Source organism: Odocoileus virginianus, chromosome 27 (genome assembly GCF_023699985.2).
Source record: "Odocoileus virginianus isolate 20LAN1187 ecotype Illinois chromosome 27, Ovbor_1.2, whole genome shotgun sequence".
In the NCBI taxonomy this organism is placed as follows: domain Eukaryota; kingdom Metazoa; phylum Chordata; class Mammalia; order Artiodactyla; family Cervidae; genus Odocoileus; species Odocoileus virginianus.
Window position 1 is genome coordinate 5921085 of NC_069700.1, and position 26378 is coordinate 5947462.

The 26378-nt window shown below is 47.6% G+C and overlaps 1 protein-coding gene across 6 annotated transcripts in view; it reads left to right on the forward strand.

The window, feature by feature from the left end:
* Positions 1-434: 434 nt before the first annotated feature.
* HIVEP1 (HIVEP zinc finger 1) overlaps positions 435-26378 on the forward strand; it is a 139555-nt gene continuing 113611 nt past the window's right edge. For 2 of the 6 annotated variants that reach the window (XM_070457034.1, XM_070457039.1), the window contains exons 1-2: positions 3342-3792; positions 7431-7573. In XM_070457034.1, coding sequence (XP_070313135.1) covers positions 7534-7573 — 40 coding nt within the window. In that variant the 5' untranslated portion in view covers positions 3342-3792; positions 7431-7533. Of the gene's footprint in view, positions 592-3341; positions 3793-3885; positions 4364-4482; positions 4605-6594; positions 7094-7430; positions 7574-26378 lie in introns of those variants that run through there. The other 4 variants (XM_070457036.1, XM_070457035.1, XM_070457037.1 and 1 more) reach the window with 4 other exon arrangements.

The window sequence follows — 26378 nt, forward strand, 5'->3', positions numbered from 1 at the left end:
AAAGCCTGAGAAAACATACACCACCACCTTGTTGTAAGTTTGTGCTGAGTGGAAGGAAAATGAATCTAATTCAGAAGGCCTCATTTTTTTTTTTTTTGGTGTGAAGTCTAACAGAAAAAAATGCCACATGGCCCAGCTCCCTGGGATTAACTAGATTGGCGGTTTGTTCATTTCAGTCCAGGTAACAAAAGGGAAGTTTGGGACGGACAGAAGCTCCTTTCTCAGGGCCAGGGCTGAGAAGGGGGCATCCTCCACCGTGACCACCTGCTTCCCTCCCTTCAAACCGGCATATAAAAGTGCCAAATATCTGTGTATCACTCTGGGCGCGGAGCCCACGGTCTAAACCCAGCGGAGGCGGTGCACCAGATAACATCAAAGCCCCAGGCAGGGGCCAGAAAAGGGGGTGGGGGGGTGCAAAAGCAGACGAGGGAAACGAAGCGCCTCCCCCTAGCATTTCCTCTCACGCCCACTTCCAACCTAGGAGGCTTTTGGTTTCTGCTTTTGTTGTTTTTAAAAATTAAAAGTTAAACCCAGGAAGCTGTGGATCAGAGTTTGGTTTGGTTTGGTTTTGTTTTTTTGCGTGGCAGTCCGGTAAGTTTTCTCTCGGTCCTTTGTCCGGCTGGGAAAGGAGAGCCCGGGCTCCGGGGGGCGGGAGGTGGGCACGGTTGGCAGAGCGCGCGGGGCAGGTCTCGTCGCCGGGTCGCCCCGAGGAGGAGGAGGAGGGGATTCGGCCGGTGGACGGGAAGAGCCCGGCGCGCGCCGAGGGCGGAGGGTGAAGGGGAGGGCCGGGCGGCGGCGTGACCCGGCGGCTGGCGGGGAGGAACCCCCGGGATCTCCGCGTGGCGCTGGCGCTGCCGGGCCGCGCGCTGGGCGGAGGGCCGGGGCCGCGGGGCCGCGCCAGGGGGGCGCCCGAGCCGGGCCGGGCAGCGCGGCCGCGTGGGAATCCGGGGCAGGGGGCGTGCGGGTGGAGGCGCGGGGCGCGGCGGGACCTTGGGGTCCCCCGACGGAGCCCCGGAGGCCGGGGCGGGGGGAAACTGGTGTTCTCCCCAAATTCTGTGCAGGGAAACCGTGTTCAGAGCCTGGCAGGGCCACTGCCCTCACTTGAACCCCAGTCCCCGAGGAGGGGCTCCCTGAGCGCTCGCGCGGCCCTGGGGTGCGGGGGTGCAGGCAGAGAGAATCGGGACCCTAGGACCTCCCCCCCCCCCTTTTATTTTTGAGTACGGTGTCCTTCCCCAATGTTCCAGAATTTTTGACAGTTCAAACTGTTTTTTACCATTCCCATTTCATCTTCTAGTTCAAGGGAAAAAAAAGTTTCCCCCCCCACATTCCGTTTATAAGATATAATTTGAGAGACTGTATTTAATTTGCCACAAATGATTAAAGGCGACTCTAGCTACCTTATAGTTTAGTTGGAGTCCCCTGCAGTCTGATGACTAGGAAGTTAGAATTGTAGGCAGAATTAGGAAAAGAAACTGCACCTAGAAAATTCGGAAATAGAAAATGGGGAAATGTGTCTGTTTCAGAAAAAAGATTACTATTGATTTGATCTCAAGAAAGGCAAATTGTGAATAGTCCATTGCAGAAAAAAACTTAACAAACTGAAATGACAAGATTAATCTATTACAACTCCAGATCGCATGTTTAGTTAAAAGAGAGTTCACTGCAATGCCAAATCCCATATAAACCTTATGTTCACACTATGTATTTGTTATGGTAAGGGCCATTGGGTTAAAAATGTAATTTTGACTTAGCCAGTGACACAAAGTAGAGTCGATAATCATCAAGCTACCTTAATTTTTATCCTCTGACAGATGTACACTTTCATATTTAAGTGGATGTTTGTTTTTATTCATTCAAGTTTCAAAGTTATATTTACATACGTTTTGTGATTGCAGTCCATTAGATGTCAATTAAATTTCATGACAGATGATTTTATCACATCGAAAATGAAAAAGATTATATTATTTCATTGCAAGGTTGGAGGTGTAGTGTGCTAAACATTATTTCAAATTGAGGTAGCTGTTGGCTGATCTTTGCTTTTGTGACCAAATCTAGTTTTTAATGGGCATATTCTTCCCTTTACATGACATTATTTTTGGTTACAAGCTGGCTATTATTGAGTATTCCATTTTTAGTCATTCACATTCTGGTGCATTAAGCTTTTCTAAGCTCAGCTGAGCTAGAGGTAGGATTTCCTCCCGGGAATTTTAGGGGTCAACCCTAGCAAGGAAAACCTAGATATCTTTATGGAAGCCCCAGGGAACAATTCAAGTTTGCACAGATGGCCAGCAGAGTGGGTGTACGGTCGTTCAGCATTTTTATTCCTTAAAAGGGGAAAGCACTTTGGTTTTTATATGAGAATTTTTTCTGCAACAATTTTTTTTTGGTTTGTTTTACCTTATCCCTCCAAAGTTGAGCGTGACTCCGTTAACCAGTCATTTATGCCTGCTTCTTTAGGGATATTTGTGGAATTTCTGAGCCCCAGACTTTAAACAATAAAGACCTTACGTTCCTTAGGTCTAACCCTGAAAACCTTCGTCGTTACCCTGGTCCATCCCCTCCTGAGTCCTTAGAGTTCCAATCCTTGCTTCCTCTATTGCTGGGGGCGCCCCCCCCCCCCCCCCATAGCTTTCTAGCACCCGAGGTCAAACTCTGGTTTATGGTAATTACTCCCTCTTCTTTCTCTCTTTCTCGCGACCCTGGAGCCAGATCGTCTGCTCAGCCCCGAAACCCCCTCTCCAGACCCCAAAGAGCCTTCTCCTCTCGGCCCCTAAACTGTCAAAGCGGAGCCCTAAGGGTTAAACTGCGCTCGCAGCTCAGGCTCTGGGAACCACCGGCGGGCACGGCCGTGGCCTCTGGAATAACCTTGGCTTTCCTCAATCTTTTAATAGAACATCCGCCACCAAAGCTTAGTTTCAGTTCAGGGTTAATAAAGTGTCCCCTTCCACCCTTTAACCCAACACCCCGCCCCCCCCTCCCGTTTTTTTTTTTTATAAAGTTGTTTTTCAAAGTTAATGAGTTTCAAGTTTCACAATGACTTTCTCCTTCCCTCCACGCGTTGCTGAGGAAACCCCCTTGGGGTCCCCCCCCCGCCCCCGGGCCCGCCCTCTCCCCTCCCCCTCCCCCTCCAGGCCGGGGCGGGGGGCGGGGCTGGGGGACCCCATGACGTCACCGGGCCGGCCCACATCCTGCTTTAGGAAAGTAAAGAGCCGGTACCGAGCCACCGCCGCTCCGCCCGTCCCCGCCCCTCTCCCCGGCCCAACCGCCCCCCCCGGCCGCGCGGCTCGGCCGGGCCTGCCCGGGGCCGCGTGACTGGCGGGCCCGCCCCTGCGCCCCAGCCGGGCGCCAGTCCCCGAGCCGGCGCGACCCCGGGCTCCCGCCCCTCGCGTCCCTAACTCCGCCCCGGGCCCCCCGCCTCCTGTCCCTGCCGCGGCCGGGCGGGGCGGAGCCGCGGCCCCGGGCTCGCCCGGCCGGGGAGACCCGGGACTCCGATCGGGCCCCGATCCGGGGCGCCCAGCCCGCCCCTAAGCCAAGGCCGGGCCCAGCAGCCGAGCCAGTCCGGCCGGGCCGCCGCGCCCGAGGGTGACCCCGCCGGGGGACGCCCCCCCAGCCCCGCCCGCGCGTCGCAGCCCGCGGTCTCCCCGCCTCCCGCCCCCGGGGATCCCCTGCCGCCCCGCCCAGCCGCGGGAAAGCCTCCGACCTTCGCCCTCCCTCCCCCGCGCCGCCCCGGCCCGCGCTCCTCGCGTCGCCCCTAAAGACGCTAAACGTGCCCTACTCTGCCCCCGGGGAGAGGTAAAAAAGCCCGCGCCCGCCCTCCTCGACCCCCTTCCCGGCCCCGGGGGCGCCCACCCGCCTGCCCCGGGGGTCTGCCCGCCCCGCCTCGCCGCGGTGCGCCCCCCCCCCCCCCCGGACACCCGCTCCCCAGCGGCGGTCATGCCGCGGCCCCGGGCGCCGGCGAGCGCAGCCGCCTCTCCCGCCCGGCGCCTGCGGCCCCCGCCCGCGCGCCCCGCGCACCCCCCGCTGCCCCCCGGCCGGCTCCCCTGTTTAATATTTCAGAGCTGGGCGGTGAGAGTGCCAGTCGCCGGCCTTTAGTGGCGGCAGCGGCTGCTGCTGCTGCTGCGGCTGCGGCTGGGGCGGCGGCGGCGGCGGCGGGGTGGGGGCCGGAGCCGGGGGGTGGGGGGCCCCGGGAGCCGCCGCGGGAGGAGGTTCTGTTTGTGTTTGGGGTTGTCAAGTGAAGGAGGGCGCCCAGCCGCCGCCGCCGCGCGGGGGTCGCGGAGATTCCGAGCTGCGGCCGCCGCCATCAGCAGCGCAGCTCCGGGGCCGGCTGCAGCGGCGGCGGCCCCGCCGGGCGTCCTGGCAGCAGGTTCGGCGCGCGGGCTCCGCGGGCGGGGGGCGCTGCCGCTGGGAGGCGGGGGGCGGCGGCGTGGGGACGGGGGTGGGGGCAGGACCACGTCCCTCTCCGCGGGCGCGCGAGTGTGTGTGTGTGTGTGTGTGCGTGTGTGTGCAACCGCCGACCTTGCAGAGGGGATGGCTGCGCGTGCGGGAGACACTTGCCACTTCTGGGCGCCCTCGCGGCCCGAGCTGCGGTCCTGCGAGCTGAGCAGGTACTGAGAGACCCAGCCTCCCCAGCCGCGGGCGCATTTTGCAAGCGGCTGGCGGTGGGGGGGGGGGGGGGGGTGAGGGAGACCAGGCCTCGGCTTCCCAACCTCCCGGCTTTGTGGCTTGCTTTTTTTTTTTTTTCCCCTTTCGTTCTTTGCTCGAAGTGCCTGTTTACTCCCAGCCACCTGGGTAGTTTTCTTTCCGGGTTGGGAGTAAGCTCCCGCAGCACAGCGGGGTGGGTTGGGGGCGTGGGTCGGCTCCGGATCGCCCGAGGGTCGGGCTGGCGGAGGAGTTGCTGCTGGAGAGGGGAGGGGACGGGAGGGGAGGGGGCGGCGGCGGCGGCGGTGGCGGCGGCGGCGAGGAGGAGTCTCCGGGCTGCCGCGCTCGCCTCCTCGCGTCCTGTTCCTCCTCCTGCCGCTCTCCGCATTCACTCTGGGCTCCTTCCTGAGCTGGCACTTCCATCCCCCCCCCGCCCCCTCCTGGCATGCGAAGCGCTTTGTTCAGTGCAGCGTTGCAGAGGGGTTTTCCCAGGCTCCGCCCTCCACATTCATTCATGTTTTTTCTCCTTGCAACTGTCTTTACGCTTTTTGATCGTGTCATGGTTTTGCTCCATGTAGTATTTATCTCTCTTGCTGTAAGGGAACGGGTTCAGCACTCATCTTCGTCGCTACAATGCTGCTGTCTTTGGAAATACTCAGTCCTCCTCCCCCTCTTCCCTCCACCCCAAGGATTTACACTGGGGTGGATAGCTGGGGACGGTGGGGAGGCCGTGAACGAGGTAGCGGAAAGCTGTTACTGATTGGAAATTTGTATGTGCAAATTGGAATATTTTCTGTGCAGGCTCCTCATCTTTTAGTGTCACGTGATTGAATTCCAGTCGGAGTTCACGCTTTAAAAACTTCTAAATATCGTGACCATTTAAAAGCTTTAAGTTGGGAGTTGAGCATTCCTACAATTTATTCGGCCTTGACGTCTCTAAATTCTCTCTTGAATCAGGCAGCTTCATCAGTCGAATGGTGGATGCTTTTAATGCAGGGCGTTGAGGAGCCATATCTTTTATAGATCATGTTGCACAGCGCTAGATGAAGTCCACAGTATTGGACCATCATACTTTATATTCTTTCCCATGCAGTTCAAAAATTGCAAGTAATGTTTTTGTACAGTGCCTGCATACAGCCTTATCAAGGATAAAATACTGAAGTTAATTATAGCCTTCTTTCCTTCTATTCTCTGCTGTATTGAAACCATAAATTTCTAAAACCTTATACTGGTTATTAGATACAGTCTTTCCCACACAGGCATTCTTAAGAAGAATTAATATTTGATATTTTTGTGTGCCAGCAGTAAGCAAAGCATCCACATGGTTCCTCAACAACCCATTGAGGGGGGATACTATTTCCTTGTTTTACAGTTGGGCAATCTGATCCTCAGAGAGGTTAAGTACCTTAAATGGGGCCACACAGCAAGCTTTGAGCCCAGTCTGATTTGACACCGAAATATTTATTAACAGTTGTGACTTGTGCGATAGAGCCTCTTGAGTAAACCCCCTGGAATAGGTCTTACCTCCAGCCAGGAAGTAAATGCTGAGGGTCCCGGAGTCAGGTGCTGCCATGTTTCTTAGTTACTGACTATGGGCTCAGTTCCCTTACCTCTTTCTCTTTTAATTTTCTTATATATAAACTGGATAAATGATAGTTACCTAAGCAGCTACCATTAGGGTTAAATTAGGTAATGTGTAGGAAGTACATAGGCACACAGTAGCTTCTCAATAAGTATTTGCTTTTTTTGTTTTCCTTCAGTATTGGATGTTATAAAAGTCTTAAAGTATTTCTGTTCCATTCTTGTGTCTTTGCTGAGTGATTAAACATAGTTTCACGTTCAGCAGCAGCATCACGGGCTTTGCTTATCAGTTGTATTGCAGGGAGTTAAAACTAAGATTTTAGCTCAAGGATCCTTGAGTATCTCCTGGGAATCTCTCTGGGAAAGAGATGATTTAGTTTTGGATTAGTGTTTTGGCATATTGTATTTGAAATTGCACTTTTTAAGATGTGTAAGTTAGGTCACGGTTTTGCTGCAGTAACAAATAACTCCCAGGCCTCAGTGCTTAAATCAGCAAAGATCTCTTTTATGTTTATGCTCCCTGATCACACTGCATTGGCAGGAGCTCAGCTCCATGTTGTCAGACTTGCTGTCTAGAACAGTGCCTGTCTCATGGCAGAGGAGGAAGAGACCGCTGGGGGATCTCACTTTGATAACTAAACTCAAAGCCTGAAAATGACGCCTGTCTCTCCACTCACAGGTTATTGGCCAGAACTGGCCACACATTCTGGCTCAACACAGGGAGGCAGAAAGAACAGTCTCAACAGGAGCCTCAAATGGAAAACCACGATAGTGGGGGAACAGCCCCAGTGGCAGCCATACTTATTTACCGAATTAACCCAGTAACACAGAGTGATTGAAACATGGTCCTTGTCCCTACGAAATTTATAAATGGGTAGGCATGTACTGTATACAGCAAAACCTTATTGTAACCTGGTAATGTTGCTTTAAAACACAGTTCACTGAATGTTTTCAGTATTTTTTTGTTAAAGGTACAGTGATTTCCCCCCCTCGCCCCCCACCATGTTCTTACTGGGGAAGCCCAGATAATGACAAAATGACATGTACTGTGTCTAATTAAAGTTAGTAAGTCATCTTTCGCAGGGGCTTTCAGGTCGGTTACCTTTTGTTGAGTTTTAGAGTAGTGCTGTATTATGCCATAACTTCTGGTGTCTTTTTCTTTGGAAAGTAGTGAAAAATAGTAAGACATGACTTTTTTTTTTCTTTTTTAGCACATGGATTAATTGATGGACCTTGGGTTTATGGAGCTACCTTTTCATGACCTGCTCTTCCTACAGTTTCTAAGAAGAAAAGGGGGCCCCTGAATCAAAGAAGATGCCTCGAACTAAACAGATTCATCCCAGAAATCTAAGAGGTAGGGCTCTGCATTAGTGGGAAGGAGGGTTTGCAATAAGTCTTTAATCAAGTATCTCTTTGGTGGCAGCAAAGGCAGCTCGTGAGATGGTGACCCTTCCTGGTGGTGGGTCAGCTCCAGGAGCCCTGTTCTCTTTCTCTCGTCCACTTCCTCTTGCCCTGCACAATTCCTGTTTCAGGAGATGCTTCATAAATATTTGTTGAATGAATTAATTGGATTCGACAGAATTACAATGCCTTCCCAACCATTAGGGTGGGTATTAGAGTCTGAGATTTACTGTCTCTCGACAGGCACCTTTTTGGGTTGAGGAATCTGAAATAAATGGTCAGCTCTTTGCCAGCTGGATCACCTTGAATTACTTTTTTTCACCCCTCCCGCACACTTGTTTTGAGATTTATTTTTGTAGCAGTGTTATATTAGCTTGAGAAGTGGAGAGGCGTAGTTGACATTAACGCGGACCATTATGTGCAGAACTCAGAAAATAGGTACACCAATGTATTTTCTATAGGGAAGGGGTCAAAAAACATACATATATATGTGTGTGTATGTTTATTATATATATATTTCATATAAAAATGAACATTTCCTTTTAACTGTGAAGAGGTTCTTTAGTGTTAAGAAAGCCAGCTTATTTTAGCTTATTGTTTTAAAAGATTTGTATTGTTCTAATGTATTTTATCCACTGGGAGCAGTAATTATCTTTTATATTTAACTTAGGAGATAAAAGTATAGCAGTGTTAAGCAGAGAACTGTTAAAGCAAATAATTCCAACCTGAGTAAAGTATCTTAGGAAATATTTACTATTACAGAAAAAAATATTCTCAAGCACATGCAAGGTAAGAAATGACTTAAATCAGACAAATTACTCAAGAATGTTCCTTGGCGAAATAATTCGGCCGGTACCCGTAAGGTGGTAGTTGAAAATGGGGCCAGTCATGGTGCCTCCTTGAGTCTGCAAACAGTCCCTGTTTCCTGCCTAAGTGGGCTCGAGGTCTCTGCTGGCTCAGGTGAACGCCTTGGCCCGAGTTCAGATGGATGATTCTAGCACCAGTGTTCAATGAGGTGAGGATTTAGAGGGAGTGCACTCAGTGTTGTATGTCAGAGTCGGGTGTTAGGGTCACATAGAAAATGTGGCAGACTGACTGTGTATTTGTCTCTGGCACTAGAATCTGAGCGGCCCCAAAGTTAGGACTTGGTCTCATTTACTTCTGTAGGCAGAGCCTCCATGCTCATAGCCAGCTGGGGCGGGCGTTTGGAGCCCTTAGCCCAGCTTTTATAACTCATCTGTCCAGAGAGGGTGCCCTGTTCCTATTGATCCATGTGCTGGAAGGCAACCTTGGGGCTGGCAGGGGCCCCAGCCCAGCACAGCTCCTCACAGCTAAAAGGAGGCCATGTATTTGTTGCAAGAATGAATGCATGATTGATCTGAAAGTATCATTCATTAGGTCATAAGCACTAAATGCTTGTTTTTCATATTTAAAATGTATCTTTGTTTTTAAAAATTGGAGGATAATTGCTCTACAATGTTGTGTTAGTTTCTGCCCTATAACATCATTGCATCAGTCACAGGTAGGCTTAGATGCCTCCCTCCCACCCCGCCCTCTGTCCCAGCCCTCTCAGTCTCACAGAGCACCAGGCGGAGCTCCCTGTGTTTCCAGCAGCTTCCCACTAGCTGTTGTGTATACGGCAGCGTATCCATGTCAGTATGTTTGTGTATATGTCAGTATACACATGTCAGGTATATATGTCAGAGTCACTCTCTCAGTTCATCCCACCCTCTCCTGCCCCTGCTGTGTCCATGAGTCAGCTCTGTATTTCTGTATCTCCATTCATGCCATAAAATACATCATTTATTATCTTCTAGATAACTTGGCTGTTCTGAGAAATGCAGATTTTTAGGCCATAGTCTTTTCCTTTCTGTATCAAATGAACATACAGCTCAGTAGGTGTTTGCTGAACGTCCTCCTGTGTCCCAGGCCGCAGGGATGAGCTGGTCATCAGGGTCAGGGCTTGCGAGAGGATGCGGGGGAGAGAGCAGCCTTTCGGAGATTCCCTCAGAGCACGGGCGTCCTGTTACACCCCAGTCTTGGGGGGTTGGTTTGCAGAGGCGCAGGGTGGGAAGGAAAGGTAAACTCTGAACTGAGTTCTTAAGGCTGAGAGGTGACCCAGGAAGCTGTCAGGACAGCGGGAGTGCATTTCATCCTGGGGTAAGAGCTGGTGAAGCCGCTTGGGATCCAGGCTCGTCTAAGTTACGTCCATGAGTCCATGAGCATCAGAAAGCAGGAGGGAGGAGGCCGGAGTAGAAGACCTGGGGGGAGTCAGATTATGAAGATCCATGAAATGGGTCTGAATTCATATAGGATGAAAATGAAGAGTTTTAATAGGAAAACTTGCTTGTTTTCTGGAACTAAGATGTTTTTAAAGTTCTCAATGAGAACTTGTGATAAATTGTGTTTGGGCCCATTGGTGAGAGTCTAACACGTTGCTTGACTCAGGCAGTTATGATCTCTCACCCCCTGAGAAAAAGATCAGAGTGGGTTAGCACGGATGATGGAAGTGACTTTGCTAAAGCCATGTGGCTGAGCTGGCAGGTTGGCCAGGCCCAGGGGAGGGGGGCTCCGTGGACGGCGGGATGCTTGAGCCAGCCTGCTCCTTCACCTGGGGAGGAGGGGGACCAAGTTGCTCCTACTGCGGAAGCCCAAGTAAGCAAAGCACAAAGACAGGATCACCTTTACAGTCTCCACTTTCCTTCTAAAAACGTGTGAGGACTCTGTCCCCGGGCACAGTTTGGGGGTTAAAGTGAGCAAGTGAACGATAGCTACGGAAATGAATTTTTCAGCATTTCTTGCTGACCCTTGAACAACAAGGTTTTGAACTGCATGGGTCCATGCATGTGTGTGTGTATATTTCTTAGCTGTGGGTTGGGTGAATTCTCAGATGTGGAATCTTTGGGTATGGAGGGCTGACTTTCCTAGGCCATTTTATTTACAAGACTTGGGCATCCTCAGAGGGTGGTATTTCTAGGGGCCCAGACCCGGTACCCTGCAAATACCGAGGGACGACTGTGTCTTGTATCTCAGCTGTGGGGTACATCTGAAGTACCACGCTTGCGTTACTTTACCTGTACCCACTGCTTTGGCTTCCGGCAGCCCTGTCTCATGAAGTTAGCTCTGCCATGGGGAGAGACCAGCTCGTCACTCACCCTCCGGGTGCTGTCCTCTCAGGGGTTTCCGTGAAACATATCTCCTCTTTTGAGGCTTCCTCAGAAAATAGCCTGGGAAGTACTTTTCTTGTACTGGGTCATTAAGTCAGTAATTAAAACTTTATACTTAAATCTGAAATCATATGTTAATTATGCTTCCATGGCACTTTTCAAATATAATTTTTCTTTGGTTTATCATCGCTCCTTCAGCTGGGGTTGGTATAGTCACATGGACATGCAGAGTCACAGGATAAATGTATGCAACTTTTTCTAGAATATGAAGTTTCCTTGGAACAAGCTCGTATGTGTGTGTGTGGAGGAGTGTGTTTGTGTATTGAGATGTCATACATGTAGATAGAAATACGTACAGGGCTCTGTCACGGAGAAGCGTAAACGATTTGGCTGGATTTAAATTAGGCACAGGCTTCCCTGGTGGTGCTAGTGGTAAAGAACCCTCCTGCCAATGCAGGAGACACAACAGACAAGGGTTTGATCCTTGGGTGGGGAAGATCCCCTGGAGGAGGGCATGGCAGTCCACTGCAGAGTTCTTGGAGAATCCCAAGGACAGAGGAGCCTGGTGGGCTGCAGTCCATGGGGTCGCCCAGAGTCGGACACGACTGAGTGACTTGGTGCACACGCAAGTGAGTGCACACGCAAGTGAGTGCACACGCAAGTCGGGCACGGGCTGCGCTCCCCTAAGGAGATGGCGTTGCATCTCTCTGATGCTGGAGGGTCTACAGTGTAAGAGCAGGAGAAGATCTGGTATATTAAGGGTGGGATGTGAATTTGGGGCGTACCTAAGTCAGAGTTCTCTATCTGACAGTGGCGTGTGGCGTGTGAGAGTGGGGTTGGCTGAGTTCTGGTCTCTTCTCCTCGGGCCATGTAAACCAGGCCGGACCTTTGTCCTCAACGCCTGCCCAGTGTGTGTGTGTGTGTCGGGGAGAGGGGAGGATAGCGCCTTAACGGTGACATTTCCTCTGTGAGGTTGAATAGGAATCTCTGAAGGGCATGAGAGGCGGGCTTGGTGTTTGGAAGAAAGGCTGTACGTTGTCCCAGGCGAAGGGCTCCTGGCCGCCATGTGGGAGACGCCAAGGGCCAGCTCCCGTCGGGTCCTGATGAACGTGAACGTGACCGTGCCTCCGCCCCGAGCAGTCCTTCCCTACTGATCAGCGCCTTCCTGGGTCTTTACTGGGACTCCTGGGTGATGTGGAATGGAGGAACTGGGGACTTGCAGGGATTCCATCTGTCCTCTTCAGATAAAGAGCTGTTTCTGTGCTCTGCCAGTCACCACGGTGAAAGTTTCAAAGCTTTGGGGGAAAAAAAAAATAGGTGTTAACCTTTTTTACTTGTATTTGGGCCCAGGGTTTCAAAGGCTCATCGGTTTGAAGATTGGAAATCAGTGTGGAAAATACTCAGTATTAACCTTTGCAAAACATATTTTGAGAATTTGGTGGGGCTGTTTTTCATTTTTATTGGTTGAGTGCATTTGGCTCTGAATCCACTGCAGAAGACGAGGGCTTTTTTTTCCACTGCGAGCTCCAGCTGTATCATACGGTGAGAAGTAACACTTAGGAGTGTGATCGGAGCGTGGCCGAGGCCCACACGTGGGGTCTGTGGACGCCGTCGCCTTGGAAGATGAGGTCCAAAGCCACACGCTTAGCTGGGACGTGCTCGCCTTGCCCTGGCCTGGTTCTTCTCTGTGTCTGATGGACAGCCGTTCGCAATCTCCGGAGCTCAGCATGCAAACCGAGCGTTTCCCAGCATTTCCACGTTGCCCATCTCTGGACAGTGCCCTTCCCCTTCTGCCCCACTGTTTCCTTACTCTGTGGGAGGTGTGTCCCTGAAGAGGTCCCTTCTTCAAGTTTCCGCCCCTTTCCTCCTCTCCCTCCGCCCCCCCATCCCCAGGAAACAGTGAGTTTCCATCGCTTGTGTCTCCACGTGCCTTGTTGTATGTACTTTGTTATCCCATCCTAATTATTCTGCAGGGACTTCACTGGCCGTCCAGTGGTTAAGACTTGGCCTTCCAACGCAGGGGATGCGGGGTTGATCCCTGGTCAGGGAGCTAAGATCGCGCATGCCTCGTGGCCACAAAATCAAAACATAAACCGCAGAAGCAGTATCGTACCAAACTCGGTAAAGACTTATTACTAGTAATTCTGTAGACCTGCCGTCTTCGCTGGGTGAATCGTATGTCAGAAGAGACCGTTTGAGTCTTCTGTGCTCAACAAAATCACATTCATGTTAGCTTTTTAGCAGACTACAGGGCTCACAATGATTTGTACTCATGGAGTTTATGTTTTTGAACCTTGAGTAGCAAATGCTTCTTATATTTGGTAGCCTCTGATTAAGAAACCTGTTCTAATATAAATTTTGAAGCACTCCAAACAGATGAACCAGGTAGTTATTGCTTACTTCTGTTTCATGTGAATTTTGCCATAGGATTTCTAGAGTTCATCCCCTTAGTACTTTTAGTTCATGTGGGGTGAAGAGTTTGGCTTTATGCTATCACGGACTAGCCGTGTGGTCTCGGGCAGGCTGGGAGTGTTGGTTTCCTCTGAATGTAAAACAGAGATAACGCGTGTGAAGATTGGATGATGTGTAAGCATTTGGGACAATGCCTGACGCTGGATAGACACTCAGTCCAGAGACCTGTGTGTTACTTTCAGTGAAAAACTGGTTTGTGTCAGGCTCTTGAGTTACACACAGAACACCAAGGAATCCGCGTGTGAAGCGTCTGCCTGCATTTTGGTAACGGAGCAAAGGAAGCTGTTTCGTGCTCAGCGTTGATCACTGGTATGCCTCCTCCTTGTCCTGATCCTCGGGGCTCGGGATCTGGAAGAGAGAGGTCAGCGCAGACAGTCATTCGGGAAGGAAAATTCTTAGCCGATGTGCTGCCGCTGAACTCATTCAAACCTTAACTCCTATTTTGAGAGCGCCGAGTGAAGTAAAACTGGTTATTTGTTCTGTCTGCATGTCGTTCTCAGGCCACTGATTGTGAGGTCTCTGTTTTATCATCATTGCACTATTGTTAGAAATGACGTCGCCATCACGTGGGGGAGCAGTGACATCCTCTGGTGTTTCACTACGGCTCCCAAGTACATCTGGTGGATGTGGGCCCGTCTCTCCACTCTCTGGCTCCGCCTGTGGGAGACCGCAGAACCCAGCTGGGACCCCAGGCCTAGGCTCATCAAGTGACTGTTTGCATTTGCTGTCAATGTGTTGATAGGACCCCACTGGAGTGATTGTTTTGTAAAATCTGATTGTGAACAAAATCTTACGTTTTCTTGTTATGTGGGGATTATCTGATTGAGCTTTATGTATAGAATAAGTTGAATTTTGATGATTTTTCAGATGTAATTCCAGCTGCTTGTGCGGTGTTTTTTTTTTTTTTTTTTTTTACATTTGAATGTTAGGTCAGCACTTCTGTGCCAACAGCCTCAAGATTTGAGAAGTTAGAAATTTTGTAGGGCAAACCATCCCATTGCTTGTAAAAATAAATTCTGTATACGACTGTAGCTAGAAAGTAAACATATAACTTAAAATATAGTTTTGATGAGAAAGGTGAAAAAGCAGTTGCATTTATTAGGAACTTTCATGTAAGTAGTTGGTATTATTTAGTTTGACGAGGGTAAAAATAGAAGAATAGACTGAATATAGCAAGCCACTTATTTTTCTTTATTTCAGATGATTATTTTTCAGCTCATGTTGAGAACTTATCTGATGCTTTTTGAATGCTTATTAACATTAAGCAAATGCTTTTCTCTTTTTAAAAGCAAATACAAAATGTAATAATGTGATTAATCAGAGTAATGACTTTATTTTAGAACATCGTTGCAGAAAATATGTTCTGATGAGGAATAATTTTATCTTACCATAGAACAGAAAAATACATAATATGCTTAAAACCCCTGGTCATATACATAGATGTTAAAGCCACACATTCTAGAATGCCATATAATTTAAGTGAGTCTGGGCTAATGTGGATTCTTGTGTTATCTGAAAAAATATTTTATAAATAAATTAAGCACCTTATTTTCTTCATTTATATATTTAGTTCTTTTAAAACATTCAAGCGGTATTTTTTGAATATTCAGTTCAGTTCAGTTGCTTAGTCGTATCCGACCCTTTGCGACCCCATGGACTGTAACATGCCAGGCTTCCCTGTCCATCACCAGCTCTTGGAGCTTGCTCAAACTCATGTCCGTCGAGTCAGTGATGCCATCCAACCATCTCATCCTCTGTTGTCCCTGTCTCCTCCTGCCTTCAGTCATTCCCAGCATCAGGGTCTTTTTCCAGTGAGTCAGTTCTTCTCATCCGGTGGCCAAAGTATTGGAGTTTCAGCTTCAGCGTCAGTCCCTCCAATGAATATTCAGGACTGATTTTCTTTAGGATTGTTTGATTTCCTTGCAGTCCAAGGGACTCTGAAGAGTCTTCTCCAACACCACAGTTGAAAAGCATCAATTCTTCGGTGCTCAGCTTTCTTTATAGTCCAGCTCTCACATCCATACATGACTACTGGAAAAACCATAGAATATTAATAATATTCCAATGACAAATGATAGGAAGTTCTTCTTATGAAGCACTGGATACTGTTAGCCGCTGTTCACCATAGCACTACAGCTTATCACTAAATAGAATCCTTTCTTCTCAGTACTCAAATCATTATTTTTGAAGGAAGTTCTTTCTGACCATTAAGTTTAAGGTTTATACTTGGTGCAATATTGCATTAACTTTGAACTTTTTTAAAAAACAACTTTAAAAGGAAGACTTTTCAGAAGGTTCTTAGATATTTTCTAGAATGACTTGTGTTCTAGAATATTCTAAGGCTGTGCTGCCTTGCAAAAGTATGTAGAGATCACAAAATAGTTGGCTGCCGTGTAATTAACTGGAATAGCAGTCACAAAATACAAGATGGAACTATAGTAGTATAAGAGTTATGCCCACTTAATTGATGCAAAAGTTGATTTTTAAGGTACTCAGGTGCCTATGTGATTAGAGTATGAGCTTGCTCAAGTGTCTTTATTGGTTTATATGTTGAAGTGTGCATGTTTGTATGTGTGCTTAGTTATATGTGATTGTCTTCCAACTCTTTCAGGTTCCCCAGTGAAGAAAAAGATACAATCAGCATATAGCCATTTAGTATTCCCATATCCAAATAGGAGTTGATTAAACATATGGGGCAGTGTTTGATAGTTTAAAATTCAATAAAAATGATCTGAGCTACTACACAGGGACCTGGAAGGTGGTTAAACAGTGCCAGGGAGCTCTCTCTCCCATCCCTCTTTTCTCATATGCCTTTCCAAGAGAATTCCTAAATTTTACAGCTGGGAAAGGATGAGCTTTAGATACTTGGTTCATCTTCCTCATTTTACAGATGAGAAAGTTTGGCAGAGAAGTTTAAGTGAATTGATCTTCAGCAGCTATTTAATGTCTTATTTGAGCTGATATTTGTGGAGTGGTCTTTAAATTTTTTGTCTTACTCGTATTGATTCCCTTAGTTACAGTTCATTGTGGGCCAGCAGCAAGAGGGAGATTGTGTATCATCTTTACGATGAGAGGAGCTAGCCTGCCCCCAGGTCTGGGTACTTGGCCCTAGTCAACGTGCCTTTATATGTTTGCTTGTTTAGTCCTCATGACCATGTGAGATGGCTGCCGTCACTGCCCCCATTTTATGGGTATGGGAGTGAGGTACAGAGAAGTTGTGGGTGGCCCAGGGTCCCACAGCCTGGAGTTTAATGTGCTTGTAACTGTCATCCATACAGGGCCTCGTAGGTGGCTCAGGAGTAAGGAACCTGCTTGTCAGTGCAGGAAATGCAGGGGATGTGGTTTTGGTCCCTGGGTCAGGAAGATCCCCTGGAGGAGGGCATGGCATCCCACTCCAGTATCTTTGCCTGGAGAATCCCATGGACAGAGGAGCCTGGCGGGCCACGGTCCATGGGGCTGCAAAGAGTGGGACATGAATTAGCAAGTGAGCACGCACACATGCAAGTCATGCTTTTCCTTGTTCATGTTGATAGTAGAAAGAACTTCCCAGATCAGAGCAAGAGTTTGGAAATGCTGTTCACCCCAGTTACAAAATGGGGGGCTTCCCAGGTGGCTCGGTGGTAAAGAATCCATCTGCCAATGCAGGAGACACAAGAGACATGGGTTCGATCCCTGGAGGAGGAGATGGCAACCCACTCCACTATTCCTGCCTGGAGAGCCTGGCGGACTCCTGTCTGTGGCGCCTCAAAGAGTCGGACACGACTGAGCACAATGGCACAGTGGCCAGTTACAAAATGAAACTTGTCAAGCAGAGCGCGTGAAACTGAGGTGACTCACAAGGTGAGAAAGACCTCTCCCTCTAAGTCTTTAACTGTCGGAAATCCACTTCAGAGTTGTGCACGTAGATCACAGTCCAAGTGGGATTTGCTGTTGCAAACAGGGGAATTTCTAAGCACTTCAAGAGAGAAGGAACAGTTGTTTCCTCAGAGATGTTTGCTTACATGATTTCCTTAGTAAGATGTAGTTGAAAGTAAAGATGTCTTGCTTAAGATGGAGAGTAGCAGTATTTAAGTGGGTGTCTCCACATAAAGGTTGAAATTTTGGACACAAAAGCTTAGAAGCTGTTTTGGGGGAAATTAATGAAAATATTAAAATTCTAAGTAAAATAAAACAGTTTATAATTTTTCCTTATGCAGTAGGTACAGAAGCATATAGAAAAAATATACTATTCTAGATATATGTGGGCCTATATCCAGATTGCAGATGTGTAGGTAAAGGGCAAGTGAAGAGCCACTTTTAGTGATAAGAGATCAGAGTTAGAATATTTTATTAGTCTTTCATTTTGGCAGTGAACAATAAATCTCCTTCTAAGGGTTTTTCATACGACCCAAAACACATGAAAAAGTTCTCAGGGCAATACAAAGCAACATGTATATAATTTCAGGTGAATATGGTACATGTAATGTGCAATCCTCAAAGTGAAAAAATCTGAGTGGGATAAAAATCAGAAAATACTTCTTGGAGAAGTTTAACTTTATTCTCCTTGAAAACCCGAAGGAGGCAGAGTTTTGAGATGCGTTTTAAAGAAAAGGTTAGATTGACAGAAAATAAGTTGTTTTGAGACTTTTGCAAAAGAAGGGATGGGGGAAATCATTACAGAAGTAGTTGTTAATCTAGTTTGGCGGTTCGAGTGGATTTCTCAGTGAACTTGAAACTTTACTGAAGAAGAAGAAAGAAACCTGTTTAGATATGATACGTGTGTGTTTAGTCGCTCAGTCATGTCCAACTCTGCAACCCCGTGGACTGTAGCCTGCCAGGCTCCTCTGTCCATGGGGATTCTCCAGACAAGAATACTGGAGTGGGTTGCCATGCCCTCTGCCAGGGGATCTTCCCAACCCAGGGATCGAACCCAGGTCTCCCTTATTGCAGGAGGATTCTTTGCCATCTGAGCCACCAAGGAAACCCTGGTGATTTGATATATATAGTGTCTATTCATGATAGCTATGAAATTAACCAAGTTGAGTCCTGTTATACTAAGTTGAGTATTTACAGAAGAGATGTCAGAGGCTTTGGACTATCATTAACATTTTGAAATTAAATAACAGCCTCCCCACAGAGGATCTTGAGAGCAGTGAAACTCTTCTGTATGATGCTGTAATGGTGGATACATGTCCAGACCCATGGAACATGTACCAGGAGTGAGCCTTCAAGTACACTATGTGCTCTGGGTGCTAATGACGTGTATTTCATCGTTTGTAACAGATATATCGCTCTGGTGGAAGGTGGTCATGGTGGGGGAGGCTGAGCTTGTGGGGAGGGAGGGAGATCCATGCACATTCTGCTTCATTTTGCTGTGAACCTAAACCTGCTCCCCCAAAGTATATTAAAACAAAAAATACCACCTAGGTCCTTGCAGTTTGTTGATAGCCAGAAAATAGGATGATGGGTTAAAAGAATAAGTGTCATCTTATTCTCTTCCTCCTCATCTCTCATTCTCTCTCTCTTTTACTTAAGAAAGTTCTCTTCATGCATACGGACAAACCAGCATAAGCTAGTATGTGACCTCGAGCAAATAACTTGAATTTCGTTGTCTTCATTGAGAACAGCACATGGGAATAGGCAGGGATTGGGGGCAGGGTGTTGTTAACCTGTAATTTCCTTTTTAGCTTTAAATAGCTGCGATTCTAGGCAGGGGTCAGCAGGCTGCAGGCCAGTGGTCAGATCCAGCCTTCCACCTGTTTTTGTGAACGTCCTGTCGCTGGAAACGAGCCACGTCCATTCATTCACTGTCATCTGACTGCTTTACTTGCCACTGCAGCTGAAGCGAGGAGTCACAAGGTCTGGAACATTTGCCATCTAACGCTTTGTTATTTAGTCGCTCCGTCGAGTCTGACTCTGTGACCCCATGGACTGTAGGCCGCCAGACTCCTCGGTCCATGCCAGGCAAGAATACTGGAGTGGGTTACCATTTCCTTCTCCAGGGGGGTCTTCCCGGTCCAGGGATGGAATCCCTATTCTCCTTCATGGCAGGAGGATTCTTGACCGCTGAGCCGCCTGGGCAGAGGAAACGTTTGCCGACCGCTGTGCAGGAAATAGAGGAGAAGTAGGTGATTTGTCAGCCCCTTCTGTTTGGGAGTAAGTCAGAGTGCCCCTCTTTCTGTGGAGGACAGCCACAGGCGTGGGTCACAGGGACTCAGAGCTGCTGCCTGAACCTGTCAGGGAATCCCCTTCAAGCTTGCTTGGGAAGGGCCCCTCTGCTTGTGGTTCTGAGCTGAAGGGACGGCCTTAGAAGTTGAGTCTCTCTTGCCGGGAAAATTCAGTTGTCTTCGATGTTTGATGCCAGGATCTTGGGTCCCACCCAGAAGGCATGGGTCGTCAGGGAGGAGCCAGCTGCTCGTCAGGTAGAGCCCTGTCCTGATCCTGCTTGGACTGTCCCCATTAGTCGCCTCTGTATTTCACCCACAGTAGAAGAAGATGCTGGAGGCGATGATTTCCAGTGGTGGGCATTTTCTTGCATAGATTGTTCTGCAGGGAAACAGAGCCATCTCTGAGCAGAGGGCCTTCTGAAAAATGGGCTCGAAAAGGCAGTTTTGCCGCCTGTGAGTGGGCCTGGGGGTGAGCAGGTCGTTTGAGCAAGGATGGGACTCACTCGAGAGGTATTAACGCTTCATGCTTTGGTGGTTCATTACCTGCTGTGCCTGAATTCGCAGTATTCCCTGCAACACTTCCTGTCATCTCTGAGCAGTTCTTTACTTCTGGTGGTTTGGGATAGTGGGATTAGAGGAGAAGAAATGATATTTCTGTGATCCGTTTTTATTTGGCTTTATTTTGCTTTAAGTTTATTTTATTTTTAAACTTTTTATTTTGTATTAGGGTACTACGCTTAGGCACTCGGTTTTGTCCAACTCTTTGTGACTATAGCCCGCCAGGCTCCTCTGTCTGTGGGATTTTCCAGGCAAGAATACTGGAATGGGTTGCCATAGCTGATTAACAATGTTGTAATAGTTTCAGGAGAACAGGAAAGGGATTCAGTCATACATATATGTGTATCCATTCTCCCCCAAACTCCCCTCCCATCCAAGCCGCAACATTGAGCAAAATGCCCTTTGCTACACAGTAGGTCCTTGTTGGTTATCCATTTTAAATATTATTTTGCTTAAGATTAAATATTCTGTGCTAAGGATAGGTTCAGTTGAGTTCATAATACCTATTTGAATGGTTTAAGAAATGCTTTTGAAAGCACCATCAGTTCTCCACGGGCATACTGGAACCTTAGCCGCTCCTTCGGTACAGGCTGATGTTAGCACGTGACCCACACATGATCTGAGAATCAGGAACTGTTCACTCGCTGCCTCTCACGGTAAGGGGAGGAGCCTGTAGGGTCAGGAACGGATCCAGAAGCCTCTGTTTGGAGTTCTGTGGGCCCTGCTGTGATGTGTGGGACACATTGAGGAGTTCAACAGCTCTGCCCCTGTCTTCCAGGAAATTTATAGTTGAAGACGTTGAAAGACCATAACGGCTTACACATGCAAGTTCAACCAGCTTGTGCAGACATCTGATGAGTGAAACTTGTAAGTGATACTCAATTAACACGCATAAGCAGATGTGTGACTGTGTGACAAGGGTTAAAGGCATCACTTGGCCTCTTACATGTTGAGAGTTTAAGTTGATTTGCTGTGTTTTGTGGGAATTAATGCCACATGAGTGATGAGTTACACACCTAGCATTCAACTAACATCTTGGACGAGCCGGAGTTTGCACTGAGTGTGTATGTGATGCTCTCTCATGGAAAGAGTGCCCTCGTCGGTCTCCGGACAGTAGTTTATATTGCTCTGTCAAACCACCGTCCAATACCTAAGTTTACAGATTTGCAAAGATGCAGTTTAGATGCAGAAAAACTCACCCCCTGCGCACGTGTCCAGTTCAGCGGCGTACGGTGCTTCTGTGGAGCTGTACCGCCTTGACCACAGTCCAGTGTCAGGACGTGTCCGCCGTATCCTCCACACTTCCCTGAATTGTTTGTTAATCCTCACTCCCGTTCCTGGCCCCAGGCAGCCAGGCCCTGTTCTGCTTTCTGGCTCTTTACGTTTGCGTTTTCTGGACCTTTATTAATAATATGAGGGTCACACAACTTATAGACTTTTATATCTAGCTTCTTTCAGTGAGCATATAGTATGTTTGAAATTCATCTGCATGTAGCATGGGTAAGTTTTTTTGTTACCTCTTATTGCCAAGTAATATCCTGTTGTGTGCCTAGATCCCATTTCATTTACCCATTCGCCGGTCAGTAGACACGTTTGGATGGTTTTAACTTTTTGGCTGTTGTGGATAATGTTGCCGTGAGCAATCATGCCCACATCTACAGTTAGCTGGAGTTTCTCTAAATGTCACTGAGGTCAAGTTGGTTGTTAACATGTTTTACCTGATACAATTATCTCCGATTCCAGCTCTCGTGGGGTTGCTGTTTGTAAAGTATTATCTTTCTCAGTCTTTTTCCTTTGAAACTTTGGGTTTTTTGAACCTAAGATATGTCTCTTGTGGACAGCACCTTGTTGGAATTGCGTTTTTATATAGTCTTGACTGTTTGTCTTCTGAGGGTGGTGTTTATTCCATTTACATCAATGATTATATTGTTACTGATGGATTGTTATTGTTATTGAGGGGTTTATGTCTTCCATTTTCTTACTTCTTTTTCTCTTTGTCTCATAATCTTGCTTTTCTCTATGTCACAGCCTTCTTTTGTGTTAAATATTTTTTTAATGTACAATTTTTATTTCTCTGCTGCTTTTCTTGTTGTTACTCTTATTTTGAGTCATTTCTTTTAGTCATTTGATTATTTTAGAAATTACCAGTTTCTATAATAATAAATTATTTTAGTATGCATCCTAGTGTATCATTGTCTACTTGAGAATCAAGCTAACTGAATCCTGGTGACTTTGTTTTGGCTTTTCTCTCTCTTTCCCTTTTTGCGCTTATTGTCATAAATGTGTGATCCCTGTATGTTACAAACCCAGCTTTACAGTGTTAAGTTATGGCTCTGTACAGTCTTCTGTATTTTTAAGAATTTGAGGGAAGGAAGGAGAAAAGATAGAGTTTAAGAAAGAAAAAAAAATGTTAATGGAGTCTGACATTTACCACTTCTGGCCGTCTCCATTTCTTCTTCTGGATTTGAGTTATTGTCCATGTCATTTCCATTCAGCCTGAAGGACTTTATGCAGCAGTTTTGTAGGGCAGATTTTCTGGCATCTTCAAGCATCTTTGTCTTTTCGCAAAGTTATGGGATGGCTTTTTTTCCCCTGCAGTTTTGAAGGGTGGTTTTCTGGTTATAGAGTTCTTGGCTGGTAAGCTCCCCTCCTCCAGCACTCTGGACATCCCATGACCTTTGATTCTCCCTTGCTTACGGTGAGAAGTCAGGTGTTTATCCTGTTGGTTTTCTCTGCGTGATGGGTTGCTTTTTGCTTGCTGTTTTCAAGTTTAGCTCTTTGCTTTTGGCTTTCAGCAGCTTGAGCACTGTGTGTTTAGGTGTGGGTTTCTTTGTCTTTACCCTATTTGAAGTTTTGTTAAACTTCTTGGATGTGGAGATCAGTGCTTTTTTAAAAAAATTTTAATCAAATTTGGGAAGTTGTAGGACATTATTTCTTCAAATGTTTTTCCATCCTTTTCTCTTCTCCCATTATAGATATGTTGGTAAGCTTAATGTTGTTTCCCAGGTCTCTGAGGCTCTGTGTATTTTTCTTTGCTCTTTTTTTCTGTTTTCTTCAGACTGGTTAATTTCCTTTTAGCTGCCATCAACTGTACTGCTATTTTCTTGTGTCGGCTCAAATTTGTGGTTGAACCCCTCCAGTAAACTTTTCATTTCATTTATTGTACTTTTCAAAGTCAGAATTTCCAGTTGACTCTTTTTATACCCTTTATCTCTCTTTTTTGAGGTTCGCTATCTGTCGGCTTACCATATTTCATTCTTTAAGCAGGATTTCCTTCCGTTCTTTGAGTGTATGTGTGTGTGTATTAGTTGCTCAGTCGTGTCCAACTCTTTGCAACCCCGTGGACCGTGGCCCGACAGGCCCCTCTGTCCCTGGGATTCTGCGGGCAAGAATACTGGAGTGAGTTGCCATTCCCTTCTCTAGGGGATCTTCCCGACCCAGGCACCGAACCCAGGTCTCCTGCATTGCAGACGGATTCTTTGCCGTCTGGGCCACCAGGGAGACATACATTCACACAACACCGAGCTGCTCTGAAGCCTTGACCGGTTAAAGCCAGCATTTGGGGAACTGCAGGTAGTTTTTACTGACTGCTTGTTTTCCCCCCGAGGATGGGTCTTGCTTCCTTGTTTCTTTTCCTGTCTCCAAGCTTTTTGTTGAATATCTTACAGTTCAAACAATGGGTTCCAGCAGCACTGGATTCTGACTCTTGTCTGCTCAAGCGTTATTTCTGTAGTTGTTTGTTTAGCAACTTGCCTGAAATCAATCTGTGAAGGCTGTCTCTCCCATATTGCGCAGCGGCTGGTGTCTCTTGTTCAGCTTGTTCTTTGTTTCTTTTCTTGTTGTTACTTTTAAGCCGAGCTCTTCCCAGAGGTCACCCTCGCAGCAGCATAGCTCCGTGTTCAGCCCAAGACTCCTCAGGCGTTGACGGGGAGCTGGGAAGGCGTCTGCTCTCTGCCGATGGGCCCCGCGTGGGCTGGGGAGCACCTTCAGATTCCAGGCAGCTGTCCGTCTTCCCTGGCTTTTACTTCCCGCCGGACTGCCCGGCATCTCTGTGGGCGTCGGTGCCAGGAGGGGACGTGGGGCGGGCGGGATGTGTCCACCCCGGCATCTGCGGCGTGTGCGCAGGGTCACTGTCGGCCGGGGATGCCGGGGGAGAGTTATCTCACTGCCCAGAGCTCCCTGCGGGTCTCGCCTTGACCTCCGCCGCAGGCTGGCAGAGACTTTGGTCCTAGTGTTCTCTTGCCGACGGCAGGGCCCCCCTTGGCTGACAGTGCCCGAATCTAGGGAGCCTGGCCTGGCCTGGCAGTGAAGCTCGTGGTCTTCTCAGCCGCCCCCGACCCCTGACCTGGTGCCCTGACCGGAGCTCAGGACCAAGGCACGGAAGCAGCGCGGCGCGGAGCAGCCGTGGGCGCGCGCCGTGCCGGGCCTGCCTAAGTTCAGCGCTTTTCACAAAGACGCGTTTGTGGTTCTGTCCGGCTTTCACTGACTCCGGAGGCTGGACTGGTGGTTCTGTCTCGTTGTAAAAGGTGTGTGTAGGGAGAGGACGTATCGACCTCCGAGTTTTGCCCTTTGGCTGCGTTTTCGCGGACCACGCTCCAAGTGCCCCACTCCCACCCCCGACCCCGCAGCAGGCTCTGCCTCCTGACTGTCAAGTCCCACTGTTTTAACCTGCTTGCGCTTGACTGCTCGTCGAAACCCATCTGGTTGACTGAAAAGCTAGCTGCTCTTTTTTTTTTTTAAATTGGAGGATAATTACAATATTGTGATGGTTTTTGCGATACATTAAAAGATAGATAAAAGGGAGACAATCGTGTTTTTAGGATGCTATTGCAGCCATTATTCATATTTTAAATCTGTACTACTCACATAAATATTAGCCCACTGATAACTTTATATCAAAGCCTCTATCACTGAAGATGTGGTTTAGCTGGGGAAGAAAAGCAGGGGCTTTCGAGTTTGGGACTACGAAATTGGATTGAATCCTGAGTCTGCAGCTTACAAGGTCCATGACTTACAGAATGTTATTTACTCTCTCTGAGCCTGTGTTTTCCTCACCTTCAACTGTGGCCAGTAGTACCTGCCTGATGAGTTACTGTGAAGATTAAACATAACGCAGATAGAAGATCTGCTACATAGCACGTGTGTGTGCTCAGTCGCTTGGTTGCGTCCAACTCTGTGGTCCCATGGATTGTAGCCCGCTAGGCCCCTCTGCCCACGTGATTCTCTAGGCGAGAAGAGCGGAGTGGGTTGCCGTCTCCTCCTCCGAGGGATCTTCCTGACCCAGGGATGGAACTCCAGTCTTTTTTGTGTTTCCTGTACCGGCAGGCAGATTCTTTATCACTGAGCCAGCTGGGTATACACACATTGATACGCACAAGAGTCAGACAGGACTCAGCAACTAGACGGCATCAGCAAAATACACACCTGTGGCCTCAAGTGGCGTGGTACATTAATAGGTATCCAGTGTATGTTAGTGTACCTAGCTGACAGGTGTGTGGTTGGGAATGTAGTTTGGGTTAAGTTTTTTATCATTTTTTCTGCTTCTTGCTTCACTTAGCTTTTGCCACTTAAGTTTTCTTTTCTTTTTATTGAATAGTTTTGGTATTTTTATGGTAGTTGAAGCATCCAGCATTTTTTTCTCAGAGTGCCTTTTGGTTGAATGCTCTTTCCAGATATCCACATGTTCCCAGGGTTTCATAGCGATTTCTTTCTAAAAATCTAAATTGCATGTGTTTATAAGTAACTGTGAAACTTTTTACAGCCACTTTGTAATGAATGAGCTCATATTAAGAAAAAAAATGTATATATATATATATATATATATAAGCAAGCGTATCTTGTGGGTAGGTCCATAAAACAAAAGAAAGTAGATCATTAGCTAGACACTCTCAGGCCATGATGGGAAGGGGTGAAACCAGGTCTCTGGTGGGGAATGTGGAAGGCTGCTATCGGATCTTGCAGGCCCAGCACGCATTCAGTCCAACCCCAGAGGCCCTGTCCTGTGGTGTCTCTGTTAGCATGAAGGAAGTGGTGGTGGTGACATCGGGTTTCAGCGTCATCTTTGGTGTTTGAGAGGGTTGGTTAGACTATGGCGTATTCAGATCCTCATGACAGTGGCCATCCTGTCACATGACTTGTGGGACAGAGAAGTTAATGACTCTTCTTACTTAACATTTTACTTAACTCTGGCAGAGAACCTTATTCCAGAATGTCTTGTAATGTTTCTCGTTAAGTTTTTTTTTTAAATTAAATTTCTAGATGTTCCCTCTTAGAATTCTTCTTTTTCTTCTGAAGAATGTGTTCATCACGGAGTTTGGGTTATCAAGAGTATTGCTTGACACCAAAAGGTCTACCATATAACCTGGGGAACTATAGTCAGTATCTTACAATAACCTGTGATGGGAAATAACTTAAA